The 21327-nt window shown below is 43.3% G+C and overlaps 2 protein-coding genes across 4 annotated transcripts in view; both read right to left on the bottom strand.

The window, feature by feature from the left end:
* Positions 1 to 4212: 4212 nt before the first annotated feature.
* Positions 4213 to 21327, bottom strand: part of LOC145425924 (uncharacterized) — an 87794-nt gene continuing 70679 nt past the window's right edge. For 2 of the 3 annotated variants that reach the window (XM_080299390.1, XM_080299392.1), the window contains 2 exons: positions 5246 to 5292; positions 4213 to 5085 (listed from right to left, as the gene is read on the bottom strand). In XM_080299390.1, coding sequence (XP_080155516.1) covers positions 4544 to 5085; positions 5246 to 5292 — 589 coding nt within the window. In that variant the 3' untranslated portion in view covers positions 4213 to 4543. The remainder of the gene's footprint in view (positions 5086 to 5245; positions 5293 to 21327) is intronic. The other variant, XM_080299391.1, reaches the window with a different exon arrangement.
* Positions 13914 to 21161, bottom strand: LOC145422032 (protein NLRC3-like). The gene is made up of 3 exons (XM_080293238.1): positions 20912 to 21161; positions 20639 to 20680; positions 13914 to 15715 (listed from the first exon to the last, which is right to left on the bottom strand). The coding sequence occupies exons 1-3, from the start codon at positions 21159 to 21161 to the stop codon at positions 13914 to 13916; spliced, it is 2094 nt and encodes a 697-aa protein (XP_080149364.1).

Below are 21327 nucleotides of genomic sequence, written 5' to 3'. Positions count from 1 at the left end.
CTATATGTCAGGTTGGGTATCAGACACCACCTCTCTGGGGACATCTCAGGCTCTCCAAGGTTTGGAGGCCTATCTCCACCCACCACCACTTCCCCTGCCAGTGGCGGACTCCCTCAGGTGTCGATGCGTTGGTGGTTCTTTGTATCTGGGGGTGGGCGTCTGGGTACACACCGGCTCACTCCTTGGCGGCTGCTTATTGGGGCTCTCTCCGGCCACTTTGGAGGTGGGGTGCCCCCGGCCTCTCGGCCTGGGGCTCGGTCACTCAGGCACAGCTGGCTGCCGGCGGAGCTCACGGGCGCGTCACTGCAACTCCCCCTGGCTTCTGCTCCGCGGCTGCTGAATGAGCCCTCATCTGGGACTCTCCTCAGCTCTTTCTGGGACAGTGGCGCGGCTTCCCCTCTGTGGGTCTTCCTTGGTCTCTTGTGTTCTGGGGGCCTCTGGATGTCTGGAGTTTTGATCTCCTCCATACCTGCTTCATGCCCTGGAGGACGGGGCTGTGGCCCCCCCACACCCTCTAGCAGATCATTACATGAAGGAACCTTTTAAAAAAAAAACAAGCGCGTCCATACTCACAGGTGTACACACGGGTGATCACACAACCAAACTACACCCTTTTTGGCTCCTACCTCAAAGCACACTGTGTTCTGTTGATCTTATGTGCTGCACAATAATGTTTAATATTTAGTATTTACTGTCATATTCCCATATATCACTGTGATGTTGTTTATTCTATTACTCTTGTTCTCTTCTGCTTGTTTTCTTTTTTCTTTCTCAACAGGTGATCCAGGTGATCGATAGATGCATTTTTTTCTTTATTTTTTCTACCCATTGTTACGAGTTCAAAATTGGGGATGGAGACAAGAGAAAAAACCACAATAACAACACTGGTCCGGCCGGGTTAAGTCAAACGGTGATTTTAATGATCACACGCGTGGGAGATGGACACTGTATGCAGACAGCATCAGATCTCAAAATGGTGGAGCATTGCTCAAACTCTTATAGCCTCTGGTTCTCCCACCTTATCATAAAAGCCTAAACATTTACATGCTTTTCTCTCACACGGCGCCTAAGCTACGACCTTGGCTCCCCGTTTATCTGCTCCTGCTGAGATGGGGCAGAAAACTCCAGCATGTTCCGTTCTCTTCTAATCAGACAAATAAGGCGATGACTTTCTGCAAACAGTATTTCTTATAACATCATAAAACAATATCATTCATCCACAATAAATCAGCAGTCTAATGTAATGCAAATCAGTTTAACTAATGCAATAGTTATCAGCTTCTTCTAATTCAGGAGAATAATGCAAACTAAAACTACATAATAATTCACAATCTTTAATTAGGGGTATAACATGGGATAAAATAATATTATAATCTAACACCATTCTGTTGGTTTTTGTTTTTTGCCCTTCTCCCCCGTCCCTCTTCTCAGCTGTTTCTCTTTCCCTCTTTCTTTCTCCCCTTCTTTCCCCCAGTCAAGTCTGTCCCGTATTCAGCAAGTGAAAATAAAATAAACAATAAAAGGTGAATCAAATGGACCATTATGGCAAGGCTGGGATGGTCAATTTGGTAAAGTAAATCCTTTCTTTGCCTTTAGACAATAATTCTGATGGCAAGAGAGCCAAACGGGACAGGCAAAAAAAAAAAAAAACAATAATAAGTCCAACATAAAGACTGTAATCCCAAAGTTCTATCAGCATGTCAAATGTCCCACCAGAGGAGAAAACACTCTAGATCATGTTTACTCCAACATCAAGCATGCATATAGAGCCATACGCCTCCACTACCTCGGTCAGTCCGACCACATCTCCCTCCTGCTCTCCCCAGCCTACACCCCCCTCAGGCGCAGTGCCAGGCCCACCACAAAGACGGTTACGACCTGGCCGGAAAAAGCTCTCTCCAAACTACAGGACTGCTTCACAGAGAAAGACTGGGACATATTTGAACACCAGGACCTAGAAACTTTCACAGGATCAGTACTGGACTACATCAAGTTCTGTACTGCAAATGTGACTGTGGACAAAAGCATTCAGGTTTTCCCAAACCAAAAACCCTGGATGACCAGCGAGGACTGCACACTCCTCAAAGCCCGCAATGCCGCCTTCAGGTCAGGTGACAGAGCTCTGTACAGTGCTGCTTGAGCTGACCTGAAAAGGGAGATTAAAAAAGCCAAGTCAGACCACAAAAGAAACATGGAGTCCCAGCTGTCCAGCACCAACACACGGGAGGTGTGGCAGGGAATGCAAGACATCATCAACCACAGAGGCTGTGAAAACAGAAAACCTGAGTGTGCAGCTGGCAGAGGAAGTAAACAGCTTCTTTGCCCACTTTGAAACACCACAACAGCAGCACTCATCTGCTTCAACCCTGCTCCCATCCTCATCCTCACCTGGTTCCTGCACCGCTCCATTCACTGTAACGGGGCACGATGTCAGACGTGTGCTCCTAGCAATGAACCCCAGGAAGGCGGCCGGTCCAGACGGAGTACCTGGCAAGGTACTAAGAGCATGTGCACACCAACTCACCCTCATCTTCACCAGACTCTTCAACCTCTCACTGGATCAGGCAGCCATACCATCCTGTCTAAAATCAGCCACAATCATCCCAGTGCCAAAGAAGTCTCCCATCTCCAGCCTGATTGATTACCGCCCTGTGGCCCTCACACCGGTAATCATGAAATGCTTTGAGAGACTAGTCCTTCAGCACATCAAGGATTACCTCCCCCCAGAATTTGACCCCCACCAGTTTGCATACCGTGCAAACAGATCCACAGAAGACGCCATCGCCACAGCGCTCCACTCTGTGCTGAGTCACCTAGAGCAGCGGCAGAGCTACGTCCGAATGCTCTTTGTGGACTACAGCTCAGCCTTTAATACAATCAAACTGGTCTCTCTTGGCCTCCCTCCTCTCACATGTGCCTGGATAAAGGACTTTCTTACAAACCGGCCCCAGACTGTAAGACTCGGCCCTCATCTCTCCTCCACTCGCACACTGAGCACCGCCTCCCCACAGGGCTGTGTGCTGAGCCCCTCCTGTATTCTCTCTACACCATAGGTGTCAAACTCTGGCCCGCGGGCCAAATTTGGCCCGCAGCCTAATTACATTTGGCCCGCGAAGCCATACCAAATTACTATTAGAGCTGGCCTACTGGTATTATACAGCTAATATATATATTGTTTAGTATTAAGCTTTGCTTGTTCCATATTCAGTTTTTCAGCAAAACGTGTTTGAGTCCATAAGAAAAGATTCATTCTTATATCTGGAGGAATAAATATATTTCAATAAATATTAACGTTAGCCCGCGACTTTGTTCTAGTTTTGAATTTTGGCCCACTGTGTATTTGAGTTTGACACCCCTGCTCTACACCCACGACTACAGTCCGACCCACAACAACAATCTCATCATCAAGTTTGCTGATGACACCACAGTAGTCGCACTCATCTCAAAGGGAGAGGAAGTTCTGAAGCTGGCAGCATGGTGTTCAGAAAACAACCTGGCACTGAACACTAAGAAAACCAAAGAGCTCATTGTTGACTTCAGGAGACACAGCACCGACTTGCCCCCCCTCTACATCAACGGGGAGTGTGTGGAGAAGGTCCACCCCTTCCGGTTCCTTGGTGTCCTCATCTCTGCTGACATCTCCTGGACAGACAAAATCTCAGCAGTCGTCAAGAAGGCCCAACCGCGGCTGCACTTCCTGAGAGTCTTCAAGAAGTATAAGCTGAACTCCAACCTGCTGCTGACCTTCTACCGCTCGTCCATTGAGAGCCTGCTAACCTACTGGATCACGGTATGGTATGGCAGCTGCACCAAGGCGGATAGAGTGAGGCTTCAGAGTGTGGTCAAAACAGCACAGAAGATCATCGGCTGCCCTCTCCCCTCCCTGATGTACATTTATTCCTCCCGCTGCCTCAGCAGAGCAGCAAAAATTATCAAGGACAGCTCCCACCCTGGTTTCAACATGTTCAGCCTGCTTCCCTCAGGGAAGCGCTACAGGTGCATCAACACAAAAACCCACAGACTCAAAAACAGTTTCTTCCCCAAAGCCATAACCACCCTGAACTCACACATGCACCGATAACACAGCCCCCCCCCCCCCCCCCCTGCCCAGCATGTTTGCACTGAGTAGGAGATGCTCTGTATCTTATTGTACAACTGTATAGTGACAAGAAAGGCATTCTATTCTATTCTATTCTGTACTGACACCAGTAACAAACATTTTGATTCATTTTAATGAGCTCAGACTTGAGCTGGTTGTGAACTGAGCTTCAGGGAAACACAACATACTGAGATTCACTGTGAAGCTTTGAGTGGAAAAAGAAAAATAACATGTGGATCCTGGAATAATGGGATCTCCCATCTTTAAAGGACTGAAGAGGAAGCAGTTTACAAGGAATCATTTAGAAGAGTTTCAAACATCAACTGATTGAATCCATGAATCTGAAAACGTGTTTGTGAGTGAAAGAGACAGACATGTACAGACTGAACTATCTGTTCAACAGTCAGAGTGTTTCTCTAACAGGAGACACTCTTTACACTCCACTCAGCACAGGGACACTGAGGCACCAGACCAGAGCCAAAACCCAGGATAAAGAGTTTGAGTGAATGTGGTGTTGAAGGTGTGGAGGTGGATCAGAGTATCAGAGGAGACTCTGTAGAAGGACAGAGTGCCAGCAGGACAGTCCACATACACTGCTACTCTGTTAGAGACAGAGGAGGAGGAGGAGGAGGAGGAGGAGGAGATGGATGTGTGTCTGTTATTGTGCCAAACAGAACGAGGACCATCATCAGAGCACTCCAGACTCCAGGACTGATCATTGTGTCCAAACAAACAGTCATCACTGTTTCCTTTCCTTCTGATTCTTCTGTAACTCACTGAAATATAAACGTCTCCTCTCCACTCGACCTCCCAGTAACAGCGACCAGTCAGACCATTTCTACACAGCAGCTGACGATAAACATCAAATCTGTCTGGATGATCAGGATATGACTGAAACTCCGTCACATGTGTCACCTTCCTGTTGTTGTCAGACAGTTGGAGGTTTGTGTTCACTGTGTTTGTGTCGATTGTGAGTTGACAGGAATCTGATGAGAGAACAAACACAATCCAGCTGCAGTTATTGATCCATCATCTGTTCATTGATTGACACTTTGATAATGACTCCTGACATCAGAGATGTGAATGATGAAGATGGTTGAATGTGTGCTGCTTTGTTTTCATGAATCACATTAAAAACACACTTACACTTCCTCAGACCTGGTCTCAACCATCGGACTCCAGCAGGCTCCACCCTGAAAGGAGGAGGGGGGTCAGACCAGCACAGTCAGCATGCACACATGGACATTACATGGCTCTCATACACATACTGTTAAAAATTGATAAAGGAACAGTCCAACATTTTCACAAATACTCTTCGATCCAAACGTGGATCAAACTGCTGATGATTTGCACTGATCCTGATCTGTCAGTACTCCACTGTATTAAATGAAATATGACTGATTCAAACTGTGACCTTCATTATCTTTATATTCCTCTTCTGTTTAGCTGGAAAGAACACCTCGCTGCCTTTGCTGCCAGCTGGTTTTCTCCTGTTTGTGGCAGTGTGGTTACTGTACATGACCTCTGACCTCTGAATGAGTTTTCATGCCACCTTAAACCTATTCCTGTTCTGATTTAACAGCATATTTCTCCACATAGAAAAGCAGCAGAGCATTCAGTCCTTCACTCTCTAACTACTCCATCATGATGTAACACACCTGATCCTTCTCAGAGAAAGTAAGTTCTGCTTTTAATTCACACGTTGCAAAGTAAACATTAGAACTAGGGCTGGGTATCGTCACTGATTTCTAGAATCGATTCGTTTCCGATTCACAAGGTCCCGAATTGATTCAATCCACGATTCGATTCAATTCAATTCGATTCAATTCGATTAGATTTGAATCTGGGAAATTTTGACAGTCAGAAATATTATAATTCAGATCAGTGCATTTACATATTTTTGTATGTATAAAAAGGAAGCTGACACTCGCAAGACTTTATCAAAGGTGTGAGCATCACAGCAGATGCCTTTTTGTCAAAGTAGCTGAAGATAAAACACAGAACAAAACATGAAGGTGGTTTTCCTGGCCTGGGATTTTATAAAAATATTCTGCAGTACATCAAAAATGAAAGAAAACCATTAATCAACATATGAACGTTACCTCTGACGTTACAGCGGTTTTATTAGAGACACGGCTAAGCGTTTTGCATTTTGCATAATTTTAAAAAGTTTAAATTTGTTTAGTATTGAACGGCAGAAATGAGGATTTCTTTTCGAAAGTATGTAAAACGAACAAAAACAGCGATCGAGAGTGCTGTAAACAACGGTAGACCTGTGAGTAACAAGCAAGCGAATAATGCAGAAAACAGACAGACAGAGAGAGAGAGAGCTGTGCATGAAGTGTGATTTTATTGTGGTGGAAGCAAAACAGCAAAAGTCAGAGGGAATTCATGACGATGTTTATGTGAAGCGTAATTTGGATCTTCTTTTGCTGCTGGTTCGGTCAATATTGTTTGGAAAGAGATAAAACTAACAGCTTTATGATCAGCGCAAAAAGGGCATAAACACAAAGCGCGGACCTGCCGTCACATCAGAACCAGCGAGCTGTCGGCTTTCAGACCGTCAGCTGAGAAAGGCGACATCTCACTGATTCTGATCCGCGGGTCCGCGCTGTGTGTTTACATCTTTGTGCAGAATCAGTGTACCTGCTCTTTGTTGTTTGCTGTCTCCTCTGTTTTTTTTTCTCCATACAGGTGACCCAGGAGTTTTGTTTTTTTTTGTTTTTTTTTTGTTTGTTTGTTTTTTTCTCTCTTCCCCCCCTTCTCACTGTCTCTTCTCCCCTTTGGTTTTCTTTCTTTCTCTCCCCCTCTTTCTTTCATTCTTTCCCCCTGTCCTATCCCACAGTCATATCTGTCCCGTTTGCAACTGAAAATAAAATAAATTCACAATTATAAAAAAGGTCAATCAAATGGACCAATATGGCAAGGCCATGATGATCCACTTGGTAAAATAAATCCGCTTGGCATCTTTCTTGGCCTCAAGACAACAATTCTGATGGCTATAGATCCAAACGGGACAAAAAAAAAAAAAAAAGAATCAGTGTACCTGCTCTCATTTACTGTCTTAGCTGTTTGGTGGTTGCTGAAATTTTGTGATCTTTCACCTGAGATTCTGGCATTTCGGGCAAAATAAATTTATATTAAAAAAATCGATTCAGGATTTTAATGAATCGATTTCACGTTATCCAAGCCAGAATCTATTTTAATCGATAAATCGATTATAAAAACCCACCCCTAATTAGAACTTTCCTCATCTACAGGATTTTTAACAATTTAACATTTGAATATGATTCCTTTTTGTTTACCACCTGTTCTTGATCACATTGATCACTTCAATTATTGCATTACTATATTATCTGAATTTCATCAAGTTCTTTTTATATTGTGTATCTTTTAAGATGCCTAAATGCTGTTTCTGTCCTTTAATGTTTTGTTACATTGTTGATCACACCATGGCACCATCATCCTGTGTACTCTTCCTCTACTCACTGGGACAGCTTCCTCTGCTGCATCTCTGTCCTCCTCCATCCTAACATCATTTAACCTTAACTTTCCATTTTCTTTCTTTCTTTTCTTATTGAGCTCTCCACACAGGATTGTTTTCTTACTGTTGAGCCCCTTCATGTTCCCGAACATAAAATGTAGTTTTTTTTTACAACTATTTAAAAAGTGTATTACAGTAAGAGCCTCCATACCTAACCATAGTTCTAATGCCAGGTGCTCCAGATCATTTCTTTTACACAATTCGCTATATGTGATGTTTGGTTTAATGAATGTTGCACACCCTCCACTAGCTGCATCAAGCCTAACATATCTTACTTCAGTGTACCCATGGAAAAGTAAACCTTGGCTTAAGGGCCTCTGCTAGTTTCTTATGCTCCATCTTGATATTTTCTTCACTTTCTCCATGACACAGGAAATGTTTCCAGCTCTTTCTCCTCTATCGGACATTTTTTCTATACCTGAGAGTGTCCAGTCTCCAGCGTGGATCCTTCAGTCCAGCCGAGAGCAGCTTAATTCCTGAGTCTCCTGGATGATTGTAGCTCAGGTCCAGCTCTCTCAGATGGGAGGGGTTGGAGCTCAGAGCTGAGACCAGAAATGTGCAGCCTTCCTCTGTGATCAGACAGTGTGACAAACTGCAGACACACAAAACATTTGTGAACTTTTACATAAGGTTTGTCTTTGTTTTGCCTGTTTTCCCTAAATACAATGAGCCCCACTCATTGCATCCATTCAATTCAAGTTAGCTTTATGAAGCGACAACCAATATCAAAAGTTGGCTCAAGCTGTATAGCAGTGAGTTTGATGATGATGTTGTAGCATAAAGTGACCAATGCGGAGGGTTTATCGGCACCTTAAACCTTAAGTCTTTGAGTATATAAAGATCCCATAGAATAATATGCTTTTACAAGGTCTTGATGCATTCTCAATCATCCAGGAAAGTAAATCTCCAAAAGTTGATTCTGTTCATCTAGACATAGCGTTTTGTGGGAGAAACGTTTCGTCACTCATCCAAGTGACTTCTTCAGTCTAGGTTAACTGCAGGTTTAAATCTTATAAACAGTACATTTGCATAATGACTTAAACCAGCCCACTGAAGGAAAAAGAACAAGCCCACAACACAGACATCACATGGGGAGGCAGGTCAGAGACCGTTAGTATTATGGAAAAACACTGAAATGTACAATACAATGGTCAAGTCGAGGAGGGGGAAAAGAAAGATACCTCTACTCACGCTGGCCCCCTATGGGAGGACAGCATGAGAATAAGAAACAAAAAACTCCTCTGCACAAAGACCACATAAATGTCCACATCACAACATCATGAAGCACGTGACAAGCAACAGGGGTGGGTAAGGGGTGAGAAGTAAGCCGATGCAGACACAGCCATCCTGCCTTGCAGCTATTCATCCAGTGCTGGGCCCAGATCTGCCGTCCGACTCGGCCTTGGAGGGCACTTGGAACGAAGAGTCTAAACACAGTTTGTTATCAGGGGAGAAATTGTTTGTTATGTTCAGCTCCAGCCTTGAGACCGCAGCTGGCACCGATATGGTAACCGCATGAAATAATGGTGGTGTTCTTGCTTTAGTGTTAACCACTGCATGTCAATTTTACATTTGATCTAATGTCCATCACTGTTTTGTCACCATTCCTGTTGGAGAGCCATGAGCCTCTCCATGATGTTATCCAGTTTGCTCAAAGAGCACGAGTGTTCATGACAGCCGTGAGCCTCTCCAAAAATTTGTCAGATGTTGTCAGAGTTTTAGTACTCACAAACTTTTCCTAGATGTCATCCGTGCTGCGTCTAATGAGCCCATTCTGAGAAGCCACGGCTCACTCCATCGTTCCAATCAAAATAGCGGGCAGCCTTGTGGGGATGTGAACAGCCATTTCCAATTTCCATCCATCCATCCATTCGCTTCTGCTTATCCTTTTCAGGGTCGCGGGGGGCGCTGGAGCCCATCCCAGCTGTCATAGGGCGAGAGGCAGGGTACACCCTGGACAGGTCGCCAGTCTGTCGCAGGGCCAACACACAGGGACAGACAACCATTCACACTCACATTCATTCACATCTAGTGACAATTTAGATTATCCAATTAACCTATCCCCACAAGCTGCATGTCTTTGGACGGTGGGAGGAAGCCGGAGTACCCGGAGGGAACCCACGCAAACACGGGGAGAACATGCAAACTCCACACAGAAAGACCCCGGCCTGATGGTGGAATTGAACTCAGGACCTTCTTGCTGTGCGGCAACAGTGCTAACCACCGTGCCACCGTGGTCACCATTTCCAGTCTCTTTATTCTTCAATAAGCCAGGTCCAATCAGCAAGAACCCTGTTATCATGGTTCCAAAAAGGTAGATGCGCTCGATCGACAGTCCCGCCAGGCACATGACCCTCTAGTCCTTCCACCCGTCCATCGTGTATCCGGCAGGGAACGTCCCTCCAGAACACACGGGCTCTCACAAACCCAGGTTTCTCATCGAGAAGAGGGTGTCAATTGCATTCAGGGACAAGTTGACCTAATCCATAATTCTTCTTTTAAGTTTTAGAGAACAGTCTGTGAGACTTTTCCAGGGTAGAGGGAGAGAAGTAGACAAGACTAGACAGAGACATGAGAAAGCCAAGCAGGAGCGATAAGGAAAGGGATAGGGAGAAAGTGTGACCGCCTTCATCAAGAGCCAAAGAAGAAGCCTTTAACAGAGAACTAAAAAAGAGAAGCCCCTGTCAGAATTCTCACTGCAGCGTTATAGTATCAACTAAAAGCTTTTTTACTGTAAATTTTATCAATATAGATCAAGAAAGGAAGAACCTAACTTGACCAAAAATAACTTTAAGATTTCGTGTAGTCTTATGAGAATCCTTTTATAAAAATTTGTGAAGTATATGAAAATTACAAACAATAATTCAGAATCTAATAATCCAACCAAAAAGTATATAAAATAAACTTTTTTACTTTTTTAAATCAGTAATATAATGCAGATTCTAAATAATACAGAGTGGAAAACACTAAATCATGACCTGAGACTTTCTAGTTTACAATGTGGACTCTCCAGTGCATCAGACAGAAGCCTCACTCCTGAATCCTCCAGGTCATTGTCACTCAGGTCCAGCTCTCCCAGACTAGAGGATGTGAAGCTGAGAACTGAGGACAGAACTTCACAGCTTCTCCCTGACAGGTTACAGACACTAAGTCTGAAAAATAAAGAACACAAAGACAAGTGCTGCAGTGAGGATCTACAAGACTTCCAATATGCAATGTTGATTCATTGGCTAGAACTGCTATCACCTTATTTTAAAAACATCAGAAGCATGAAACCTCAAGTCTGAGGAGGTGTCTTCCTGTTAAAAGGGAGTTTTTCATTCCCACTGTCACCAAAGTTCTTGCTCATAGGGGGTCATATGATTGTTTGGTTTTTCTCTGTATCTATTATTGTACGATCTACTGTACAATATAAAGCGCCTTGAGGCGACTGCTGTTGTGATTTAGCGCTATATAAATAAAATTGAATTGAAATTGAATGAAACCTAACTGTGACTAGGAAATCATGGCAAATAGTGAGCTACAACAACAAATGGATGAATGTACTCTTTTGAAACTACATTTTTAACAGGTTAATTATGTCATGAAAATATTGTCGATGTAATGAATGTAATGAAAAATAAAATATTCTTTGATCTGACCTCAGAGTTTTGAGTATACAATGTCGACTCTGCAGCGCAGCAGACAGAAGCTTTATTCCTGAATCCTGTAAGTTATTGTTACTCAAGTCCAGCTCTCGCAGACTAGAGGACTGGGAGCTGAGAACTGAGGTCAGTGCTTCATAACTTTTCATTGAAAGAAAACATCCACTTAATCTGGAAATAAAGAACAAGAGAAAAAAGTGTTTTGGTTCTGCATTGAGGAGTTAGCAGATTTAGCAATATTTAATGTTTCACAAGTGGCTGGAATTGCTATTGTCTTATTTTAAACACATGAAGAGCATCTGTCTCCCAAACCAAAACTCAGTGCTGTTTCCACCCAAGAAGTGTCTGAAAGCTGAAAATCCAATACCTGACAATTCTATCAGTTTTTGCCAGTGATTCAGTAATGCAACACAGATTTTTGAAGTGGAAAAGACTGAATCCTGACCTTAGACTTTCTAAGGTACAGTGTGGATGCTCCAGTGCAGTAGACAAAAGCATCATGCCTGAATGGCAGAGGTTGTTGTTACCCAGCTCCAGCTCTCTCAGACTTGAGGACTGAGAGCTGAGAACTGAGGACAACGCTTCACAGCTTCTCTCTGAGAGGAAACAATCACTCACTCTAAAAATAAAGAACAGAAAAAAACAAAATCACTACAATTAAATGTCTTAATGCTGTTAGGTTGGAAAGAAATACAGATTTTATTTTATTTAAATCATTAGATAAAGCTGTTTCATTATTTTATTTATAGACAATGCAAGTGTGCTCATGAACGAGTTGGCACTGCATGTTTTGAGGGCCATTCAAGAGTTAATTCAAGAGTTCTATTTGATACCATCAACAGTATTATGTCTCCTCCAACTCAGCATGCCCAGTTACTTTCTGATGAAGATTGTAATACTTTCCTCAGTCAATTCGTAAGGACTTGAGATCCAAACTTTCCTCAAGTGCCTCCCCTTATGAAGACACCCCTTGTTGTCTTGGGTCATTTACTCCCTTTTCTCCAATCACACATAATGACTTAATTACAGTTTTAGGTAAAATGAAACCTCATCATGCTCTATAGATATATTACCTCCCTCTGTTCTGTCCGGGTCTATCACCAGCATTGGTCCCACATTACTATCCATTATTAATAGCTCACTGAGGGAAGGCTGTGTTCCATCCTATTTTAAACATGCAGAAGCAACTCCTCTATTAAAAAAAACAGAAATCGTGATCCTAGCTCCACTAGTAATTATCGGCCTATTTTGAAATTGCCATTTTTAAGTAACTTACTAGACAAAATTGTTGAAAATCTGTACAGGTCCCTATTATGTAAATTACACATTCTTGACCATTTTCAGTCTGGCTTTCAAAAGCAGCACTCTACAGAGACCGCTCTCTTTAAAGTCTATAATGATCTATTAATGGCATCTGATGCAGGGAATTGTTCTGTGATCATTTTTCTTGATCTTAGTGCAACCTTCGATACCATCGACCACAAAATCCTACTTAACAGGCTCAAGGTTTTGGCTGGTATATCTGGCTCTGCCCTAGACTGGTTTTCTTCCTATTTATCAGATAGGACCTTTTCTCTTAGGATTGACAGGTTCGCCTCTGACATTGCTGCTCTGACCTGTGGGGTCCCACAGGGTTCAGTTTTAGGTCCATTATTATTTTCTTTTTATATGCTTCCTTTGGCTGGTATCATTCAATCTTTTAGCGACCTGTCTTATCATTTTTATGCTGATGACATTCAGCTGCATATGTCCTTTAAGCCTCATCAACTGGATAGGCTTTCCACCCTAGTCCAGTGTTTAACTCAGGTTTCTGATTCGCTTTCAGGCAACTACCTCATTCTAAATACTAACAAGACCAAGACCATGATCATAGCTCCTCCTGAGCTACATTCTAAAATCAGTCAGGTTCTTGCCTCTTTCTGTCCTTCCGTCAAGTAAAACATTTGAAATCTTGGAGTAATATTTGACACTTCTCTGGCCTTGACTCTCATGTAAAATCGTTGTCTCGTTCCTGTTTCTATCATTTAAGAAACATCTCCAAATTGCAACATATCATCTCTTCAGCTGAGCCAAGGTGTGAAAACGGGTGTGGGTCACAATCAGCCAGGGTTTCAGGTGAGCTCATTGTATGAAAGTTTGGCCCCTAACACCCATAGAAAATATTGCACGGGAGTCAGGGACACACAAACTCACCTGGAGCACACACACAGAGGACAGTCTGCACTTTGTTGTCTTTTTACACTGTAAATAAACGCACTCGCTTCATTTAAAGAGTCTTGCATTTGAGGCCCGTATCCACAGATTTTTATTTTTATCATGTTTTTTCTCATAGTTCTTGCTATCAAGGGTGGGGAAACTAGTTATTGGGTTTAAGGAGAATTACTTTTTACATGAATTCAGTTTGGATAGCTTTTGTAGCTCACCTAAATCAGGATATAAAAACTGCATTTTGTACTTTGCTTTCATTGATGATCCAAAACATTTAAGTGTGACAAATACAATGAACAAACAAATCAAAATAACAAACAAAAACACAAAGTCCAAAAGACACCAATGACTTTCACCAAATAGCATTTGACTGTAAATGCTGGCAATTATTAAATTCAGTGAGAACAAACATATTTACTTACACAGCCTTGTTGGAGGCTTTGATCACTGGCAGCAGCCTCAGAAGAGCCTCCTCTGAAGCAGAGTATTTCTTCAGGTCAAACACATCCAGATCTTTTTCTGATGACAGTAAGATGAATACCAGAGCTGACCACTGAGCAGGAGACAGTTGATCTGTGGAGAGACTTCCTGATCTGAGGGACTGTTGGATCTCCTCCACTAGAGAACAATCATTCAGTTCATTCAGACAGTGGAACAGATTGATACTTTTCTCTGAAGACAGATTCTCACTGAGCTTCTTCTTGATGTACTGGACTGTCTCCTGATTGGTCTGTGAGCTACTTCGTGTCTGTGTCAGCAGACCTCGTAGGAGAGTCTGATTGGTCTGCAGGGAAAGACCCAGGAGGAAACGGAGGAACAAGTCCAGGTGTCCATTTGGACTCTGCAAGGTCTTGTCCACAGCACTCTGGTGGAGAGATTTTAGTCTTGGTGTATTAAATAATTTAGACCACATGGAGGTTGTTTCTTGTTCTTGCAGCAGATCTATTCCAGAGTTGACGAAGGTCAGATGGGCATGAAGAGCAGCCAGAAACTCCTGAACACTCAGATGGATGAAGCAGAACACCTTGTCCTGGTACAATCCGCTCTCCTCTTTAAAAATCTGTGTGAACACTCCTGAGTACACTGAGGCTGCTCTGATATCGATGCCACACTCTGTCAGGTCTGATTCATAGAAGATCAGGTTTCCTTTCTGCAGCTGATCAAAAGCCAGTTTTCCCAGAGACTCAATCATCTTCCTGCTCTCTGGACTCCAGTGTGGATCTGTCTCAGCTCCTCCATCATACTTGACCTTCTTCACTTTGGCCTGAACCACCAGGAAGTGGATGAACATGTCGGTCAAGGTCTTGGGCAGCTGTCCTCCCTCTCTGGTTTCCAGCACATCCTCCAGAACTGTAGCAGTGATCCAGCAGAAGACTGGGATGTGGCACATGATGTGGAGGCTTCGTGATGTCTTGATGTGGGAGATAATCCTGCTGGCCTTTTCCTCATCTCTGAATCTCTTCATGAAGTACTCCTCCTTCTGTGGGTCAGTGAACCCTCTGACCTCTGTCACCATGCCAACACAGTCAGGAGGGATCTGATTGGCTGCTGCAGGCCGTGTGGTTATCCAGAAGTGAGCATATGGAAGAAGATTTCCCCTGATGAAGTTAATCAGCAGGACATCCACCGAGGTGGACTCTGTAATATCAGTCACACTCTCTGTGTTGCTGAAGTCCAAAGGAGGTCGACACTCATCCAGACCATCAAAGATGAACACAACCTGGAAGCCTTCAAAGCTGCAGATTCCTGCTTCTTTGGTTTCAGTAAAGAAGTGATGAACAAGTCCCACCAAGCTGAACTTTTTTTCTTCCAGCACATTCAGCTCTCTGAAAGTGAATGGAAATATGAACTGGATGTCCTGGTTGGCTTTGTCTTCAGCCCAGTCCAGGGTGTATTTCTGTGTTAAGACTGTTTTCCCAATGCCAGCCACTCCCTTTGTCAGCACTGTTCTGATTGGTTCATCTCTTCCATGTGAGGCCTTAAATATGTCTTCTTGTCTGACTGTTGTTTCTGGTCTGTCTGGTTTCCTGGATGCTGTTTCAATCTGTCTGACTTCATGTTCATCATTGACCTCTGCAGTCCCTCCCTCTGTGATGTAGAGCTCTGTGTAGATGTGATTCAGAAGGGTTGGGTTTCCTGCTTTAGCGATCCCCTCAAACACACACTGGAACTTCTTCTTCAGCTTAGATTTAAGTTTACCCCGACACTTTTGAAGAACCTCTGAATTAAACACAGCAGATAAGATGATTTGTCAGTTTAAACAGTTTCAAGAACTGTTTTTTAATTGTTTATTTTTTTGCATCTTTATGATAACCGAAACCTTAAATCTCATCAGATATTTCAGTCAAATAATCTCACATCAAATTAGGCCTTCTACTCAACCATGTCTTATTTTCATTTTTAAAAAATGGTACAAAGTGTGGATGGGCTTCCATTTTTAGGTATATATGTGTAACCCAAGTAAAAACAGATGCATAAATAGCAAGAGACAAGTGAAGTCTAATAATATGAATAGCAAAGAGATAAATTGATTTATTGAATCTTGTTATTTAGTTAAAGGTCAAAGTTCATGTAAAATGGTTTGAAACATGTTGACGTTGTTTAAAATAAGTAATCATTCTTTTGTTGTGAATTCCTTGGTGGGGGGAGGAGGGTGGCAACATGGCGCCTGTGTTCGGCTTGGCCGCTGTTGCTGCTCCGTGTGTTTGTCGACTGCTTCAATATATTGTTTTTTATCTTGTCATCTCAGCTGTGATATATCATGGTCTATTTGCTACTCGGATCTACAGTTCACAAAGTTTGTTGACTATCAAAGTATGTTTGGAAAAACACTTTTGACAGCTGGCAGAGCTACCACCAGGCTTTCCCTCCACCGTTTGTCCGCCCTCCTCCCTCTCCCGACTACCTGTACCTGTTCTTAGCTGCAAGCAAAAACCTAGGAGCAAGAACAAGGTTAAGAAGATCGTCTAGAAGGGGCTGTAGGGCTGGTGTGTAGGCTAAAAGGAAACACACCCGACAGAGGGGAATTCTTCTGCTCCATGGTAGAGAACGTCTCCAGTATTTGGTACCAGTCCAATCAAGAAAGTGGAACCGGCTGTTCAAACCCCCACAAGGCTGCCCTCTGGGATTGAAATGATGGGACGAGGCGTGAGTTTCTCAAAATGGGCTCATTGAGTGCAGCACGGATAAGATCTTGGAGAAGCTTATGGCTGCCGTGAATACTCAGAACAAGACCTCTGAGTGCAAACTGGATTACATCTGGAGGGGCTCACTCGGAATAACACCTCTGAGCGCAAACTGGATCACACCTTGGAGAAGCTCACTGCGGTCGTGAGTTCTCAGAATCGGCTCTTTGAGCACAAGAATGACAACATCACAGAGCGTAAGTTTGATACCATCATGGAGAAGCTCACGGCTCTCCAACGGGAGATTGAGAGACCAGTGTACTGTTAGGACAGCTTTGAAATTCATATGAGTTGTTCGCAAAGTAAAAACCACCATCACTTCATGCAGAGACCCCTTCGGCGCCAGCTGCAGTCTCAAGGCTGGAGCTGAACAACAACACCCTGATAATAGACTGTGCTTAGACTGTTCTTCCCATTCTATGCAAGGCCACCTGGGTTGGCTGGAAGACTGTTTACTTAGCCTGGCAGGGCGAAGGACACTGTCTCAGCTGAACTTTGGACACATACACACACACACACACACAGACATATATACACATGCAGATGTACACTCATCCCCCCTCCCCCTCCAAACGCCTTCGACGCTTATTCCCTTCCGATGCTGACGGTGGATCAAGGAGACCAGCGCACAGGCTGCAGGCCCGGATGCACTGTCTACATTGGCTGTCTCTCACCCTTTACCCACCCCTGTTGCTTGTCATGTGTTTCTTTGGTGTATTAAGAGTTTTTTCATGTGGTATGTGCAGAGGTGGGGTTTTTTTCTGTTCTTAAACTGATCTCCCTGTTGGAGGTTAGTCTGGGGGAAAGTTGTTTTTTTCTCCTTATCTTTCCTCATGTGGTGCTTTTTCCATGTTATACCTCTCTGACCTGCCTTCCCCATGTGATGTTTGTGTAATGTATTTATGGTCGGAAGGGTAAGACGGCGCTGGCATGGCTGGCAGCCTTAACCCAATTTCCCTCGGGATGAATAAAGTATGATCAATCAATCAATCAATCAATCATTCAATCACGGGCAAACAGAACAATTACCGGGATCGGTGTCATGTCTGGAGATGTGGGAGTTTTCACCTTGGCCTGTCATTCTACAAGACCACAATTCCACAGCTAGAGGTACAGGGAGACTAAGTCCTCATTCCAGGTGTCTGCTGTCAATTCCCCGTCAATCAGCTATTGATGACGTCAGCCTGTCACCTCTGCTTCAGATTGCTCTCCTGAATGCTTGCTCCATAGCCTACAAATCATTTGTACTGAATTCACTGTTTCTTACTAAATCTTGGCAGCGGGAGAATGAATCTATCCACCTTAATGAGCTCTGCCCACTCGACTGTCACTTCATTGGGACTCTGTGTTTGGACCGCCCTGGTGGTGGTCTAGTAACCATTCACCAGATCAGTTTCACTTGCAGAGCTATGGACTCTGAGTCTTTCCCTTCCTTTGAGTCAGCTTCTTTAGGTTGGTTCATCAGATATATCTCATTGTACAGGGTGGGCCATTATATGGATACACCATAATAACATGGGAATGGTTGGTGGTATTAAAGTCCTATTTGTGGCACATTAGTATATGTGAGGGGGCAAACTCCTCAAGATGGGTGGTGACCATGGTCGCCATTAAGAAGTCCCCCATCTTGAATACAACTTTTGTTTTTTCAATAGGAAGACGGCCATGTGACACATCAAACTTTTTGGTAATGTCACAAGAAAAACAAACTGGTGTTTGTATTCAAGATTTTACGGACTTTTTATGTTCGATTATTAAACTTGAGAAGGTCTTAATGATTGGGGATTTCAACCTTCACATGGATGATCTTAGCTGTAGCATGGCCTCTGACTTTCTATCCATTACAGACTCTTTTAATTTTATTCAGCATGTCTCTGGACCCACCCATGTTAAAGGCCACACCTTGGACCTCGTGTTTTCTCTTGACTTAGACATAATTAATGTCTGTGTTAAGGACCTACAAGTGAGTGACCATTCCGGTGTTATTTTTATTCTTAGCTTCCCTCTGTACACACCATCTTCTAATCTCATGTTCCATAAGCGGTTCATAAATCAGGATGTTGCTTTGAAGGCTGCACTGATGCTAATGTTGCTACACAGTGCTTCAACAATCACTGCTTGGAGATTTTAAATTCGGTGGTACCTATGAAATCTGTCATTGCTGCCCCAAAAAGAGCTCGTCCACAGATAAATGATGACGTAAGGAAGGTCAAAAGAATCTGTAGAAAAGTAGAACACCTTAGGAAATCAACTAAACCTAAAGTTCACAGACTCCACCTTAGGGAACTTTGGGTTTCCCTGCATGAAACCATAAAAACAGCCAGATCAGGATATATTTCTCAGTTAATCTTATCAAGCAAGAGAAATTCCAAGGTACTGTTTGACTCCATAAACTCTATTGTTTCCCCCATGGTCCACCCAAGTATCCGTGTCCTCTATATCTGAGACTGATGACTTTCTAAGCTTCTCTGTGGATAAAGTTAATAATGTCTGTATGAGCACTGGTTCTTCAATACCGTCTGTTTGTGTCTCTGGGCCACCTCCCCCTCATTTACTGTCAGTGTTTAACCCAATGATCATGCATTACTTTTCACTCCTGCTGAATAAACGTCACATTCTAAGGACCTATTCATGAGATTGCTCCCTAATTAGACTCCACGTCCCAAGGACCTCAACAGCTCAACAGTCAGGCCGGTGGCTCTGACATCCCAACTGATCAAGACCCTGGAGTGGATGGTCCTGGCACTGCTTCAGCTCCTGGCGAGCTCATGATGATGCCATCGTTCACATCCTATATCATTCCCTCTCTCACCTGGAGACCGCTGGGAACACTGTGAGAATCATATTCTTTGATTTCTCCACTGCCTTTAACACCATTCTTCCCACAGTTCTGAAGGACAAGCTGTAAAACCCAGGAGCGGACCATCACTTCGCTGCATGGATACCACAGTATGTCAGAACTTAGGGCTGTGTATCGGACTGGGTCGTCTGCAGTACCGGGGCCCCACAGGGAACGGTTCTGGCTCCGTTCCTCTTCACCATCTACACTGCAGACTTCTCCCACAACGCCACCCAGTGCTTCCTGCAGAAATTCTCTGATCACTGTACAATAGTCGGCCTCAGGACTGATGGGGACGACAGGGAGTATAGAGAAGTGACCCAAGACTTTGTGGACTGGTGCCAGTAGAACCATCTCAAGATCAACAGTGGAAAAAACCAAGGAGCTGGTGCTAGACTTCCGCAGGCACAAACATCCTCCACTGCAACCACTGAACACCCAAGGTATGGACATTGAGCCTGTAGACAGCTGTGGAGGCTCAGGTCTTTTGGAGTGAAGACCTTGTATGACTCTGTAATGCCCTCAGCTAACTTTTACGGTGTGGTCTGCTGGGGTGGCAGCAATTCTGCATCTCTGCGGGGGACAGAAAGAGACTGAACAGGCTGATCTGGAGGGCCAGCTCTGTTCTAGGATGTTGGACAACATCTGCAACCCAATGCAGAATATTCTGACAGCAATAAGCAGCTCCTTCAGTGGGACATAGAGATTTTGCAGGTCTTACCTTCCAACTGCTGTCGGACTACAACATGGTCTCTGCAGATGACCATGAATGTGCAGACAGACACAAACATCCAATACACCATGATAGCCTTTGCCCAGTCTCCCTTATATGCAATATTATGTGCAATACCAACTGCATTTTTTTTCTTCCTACTATAACAGAGAATTTTATTCTATTTTGTTGGTACTTCATTCTATTGTATTTAGTATGTTATTGTTGTTATATAGTCTGTTATTCTATTTTATCTTATCCTATTGTATTGTGATTACTGCTCTTAAACTTGTTCTTTCTGTTGTGACCCATAAAATTTCCCACGTGTGGGACAAATAAAGATTTATCTTATCTTATCTTACGATTATCTTATCTTAGTCTCTACAGACTAACTAATGAATTCTTACCTTCTGATGAAAGTGATGAAGCTTTCTGTGCTGAGGGACTTCCTGTTGGAGGAAAGTGCACTTTGAATCATGAGCTGGTCTTTTCAAAAATGAAAACCATCATGGCTTCAAAATGATGTAAATATAACATTTCTACATCGTTTCAGGAGAAAAGAAGTCAAAGTCAAAGTCAAATTAAAAAGGTATAAGTTTAAAACATTTCATAAAATACAATTTGTTGTTGTTTCTGCATGCTGCACTGAACTTTTAATGTGTCTTTTTTCTTTTACTAACCTTCTTTCATCTTCTCTAAAATCTGCATCGCTACCTCCATCACATGGTCTGAATACGCCTGCACCATCACGTCTACAGTTTTCAGCCTGTCTGCATTCTCCAGCTGGCACTTATAGATTTTGGGGAATTCACCTCCAGGTTCATACTGCAGGTAAAAGTGAAAAAGCTTCAGCTCCTCCTCTCCCAAATTCTTCAACGTTTCAAGCAGCTGAACTGGTAAGGCCTTCTCCATCTCTGATCTGTAAAACATGCCGACATGTAAATGGTGAGTCTTAACACATCTTTTTACTTATTTAGTATATTTCAGAGTAGATTACAAATTTAATCTGGTTTTTTAGGATTTACTTAGAAGTGACTTTCATGGATGGATTCCTCTGTGATGGGAATGACATATATTTAATGATAAAGAATCAATA

The sequence above is a fragment of the Astatotilapia calliptera genome, chromosome 3, assembly GCF_964374335.1.
Source record: "Astatotilapia calliptera chromosome 3, fAstCal68.1, whole genome shotgun sequence".
Classification (NCBI taxonomy): Eukaryota; Metazoa; Chordata; class Actinopteri; order Cichliformes; family Cichlidae; genus Astatotilapia; species Astatotilapia calliptera.
Note: the sequence above shows the minus strand (reverse complement) of the source record. Positions and strands in the feature narration are given on the sequence as shown.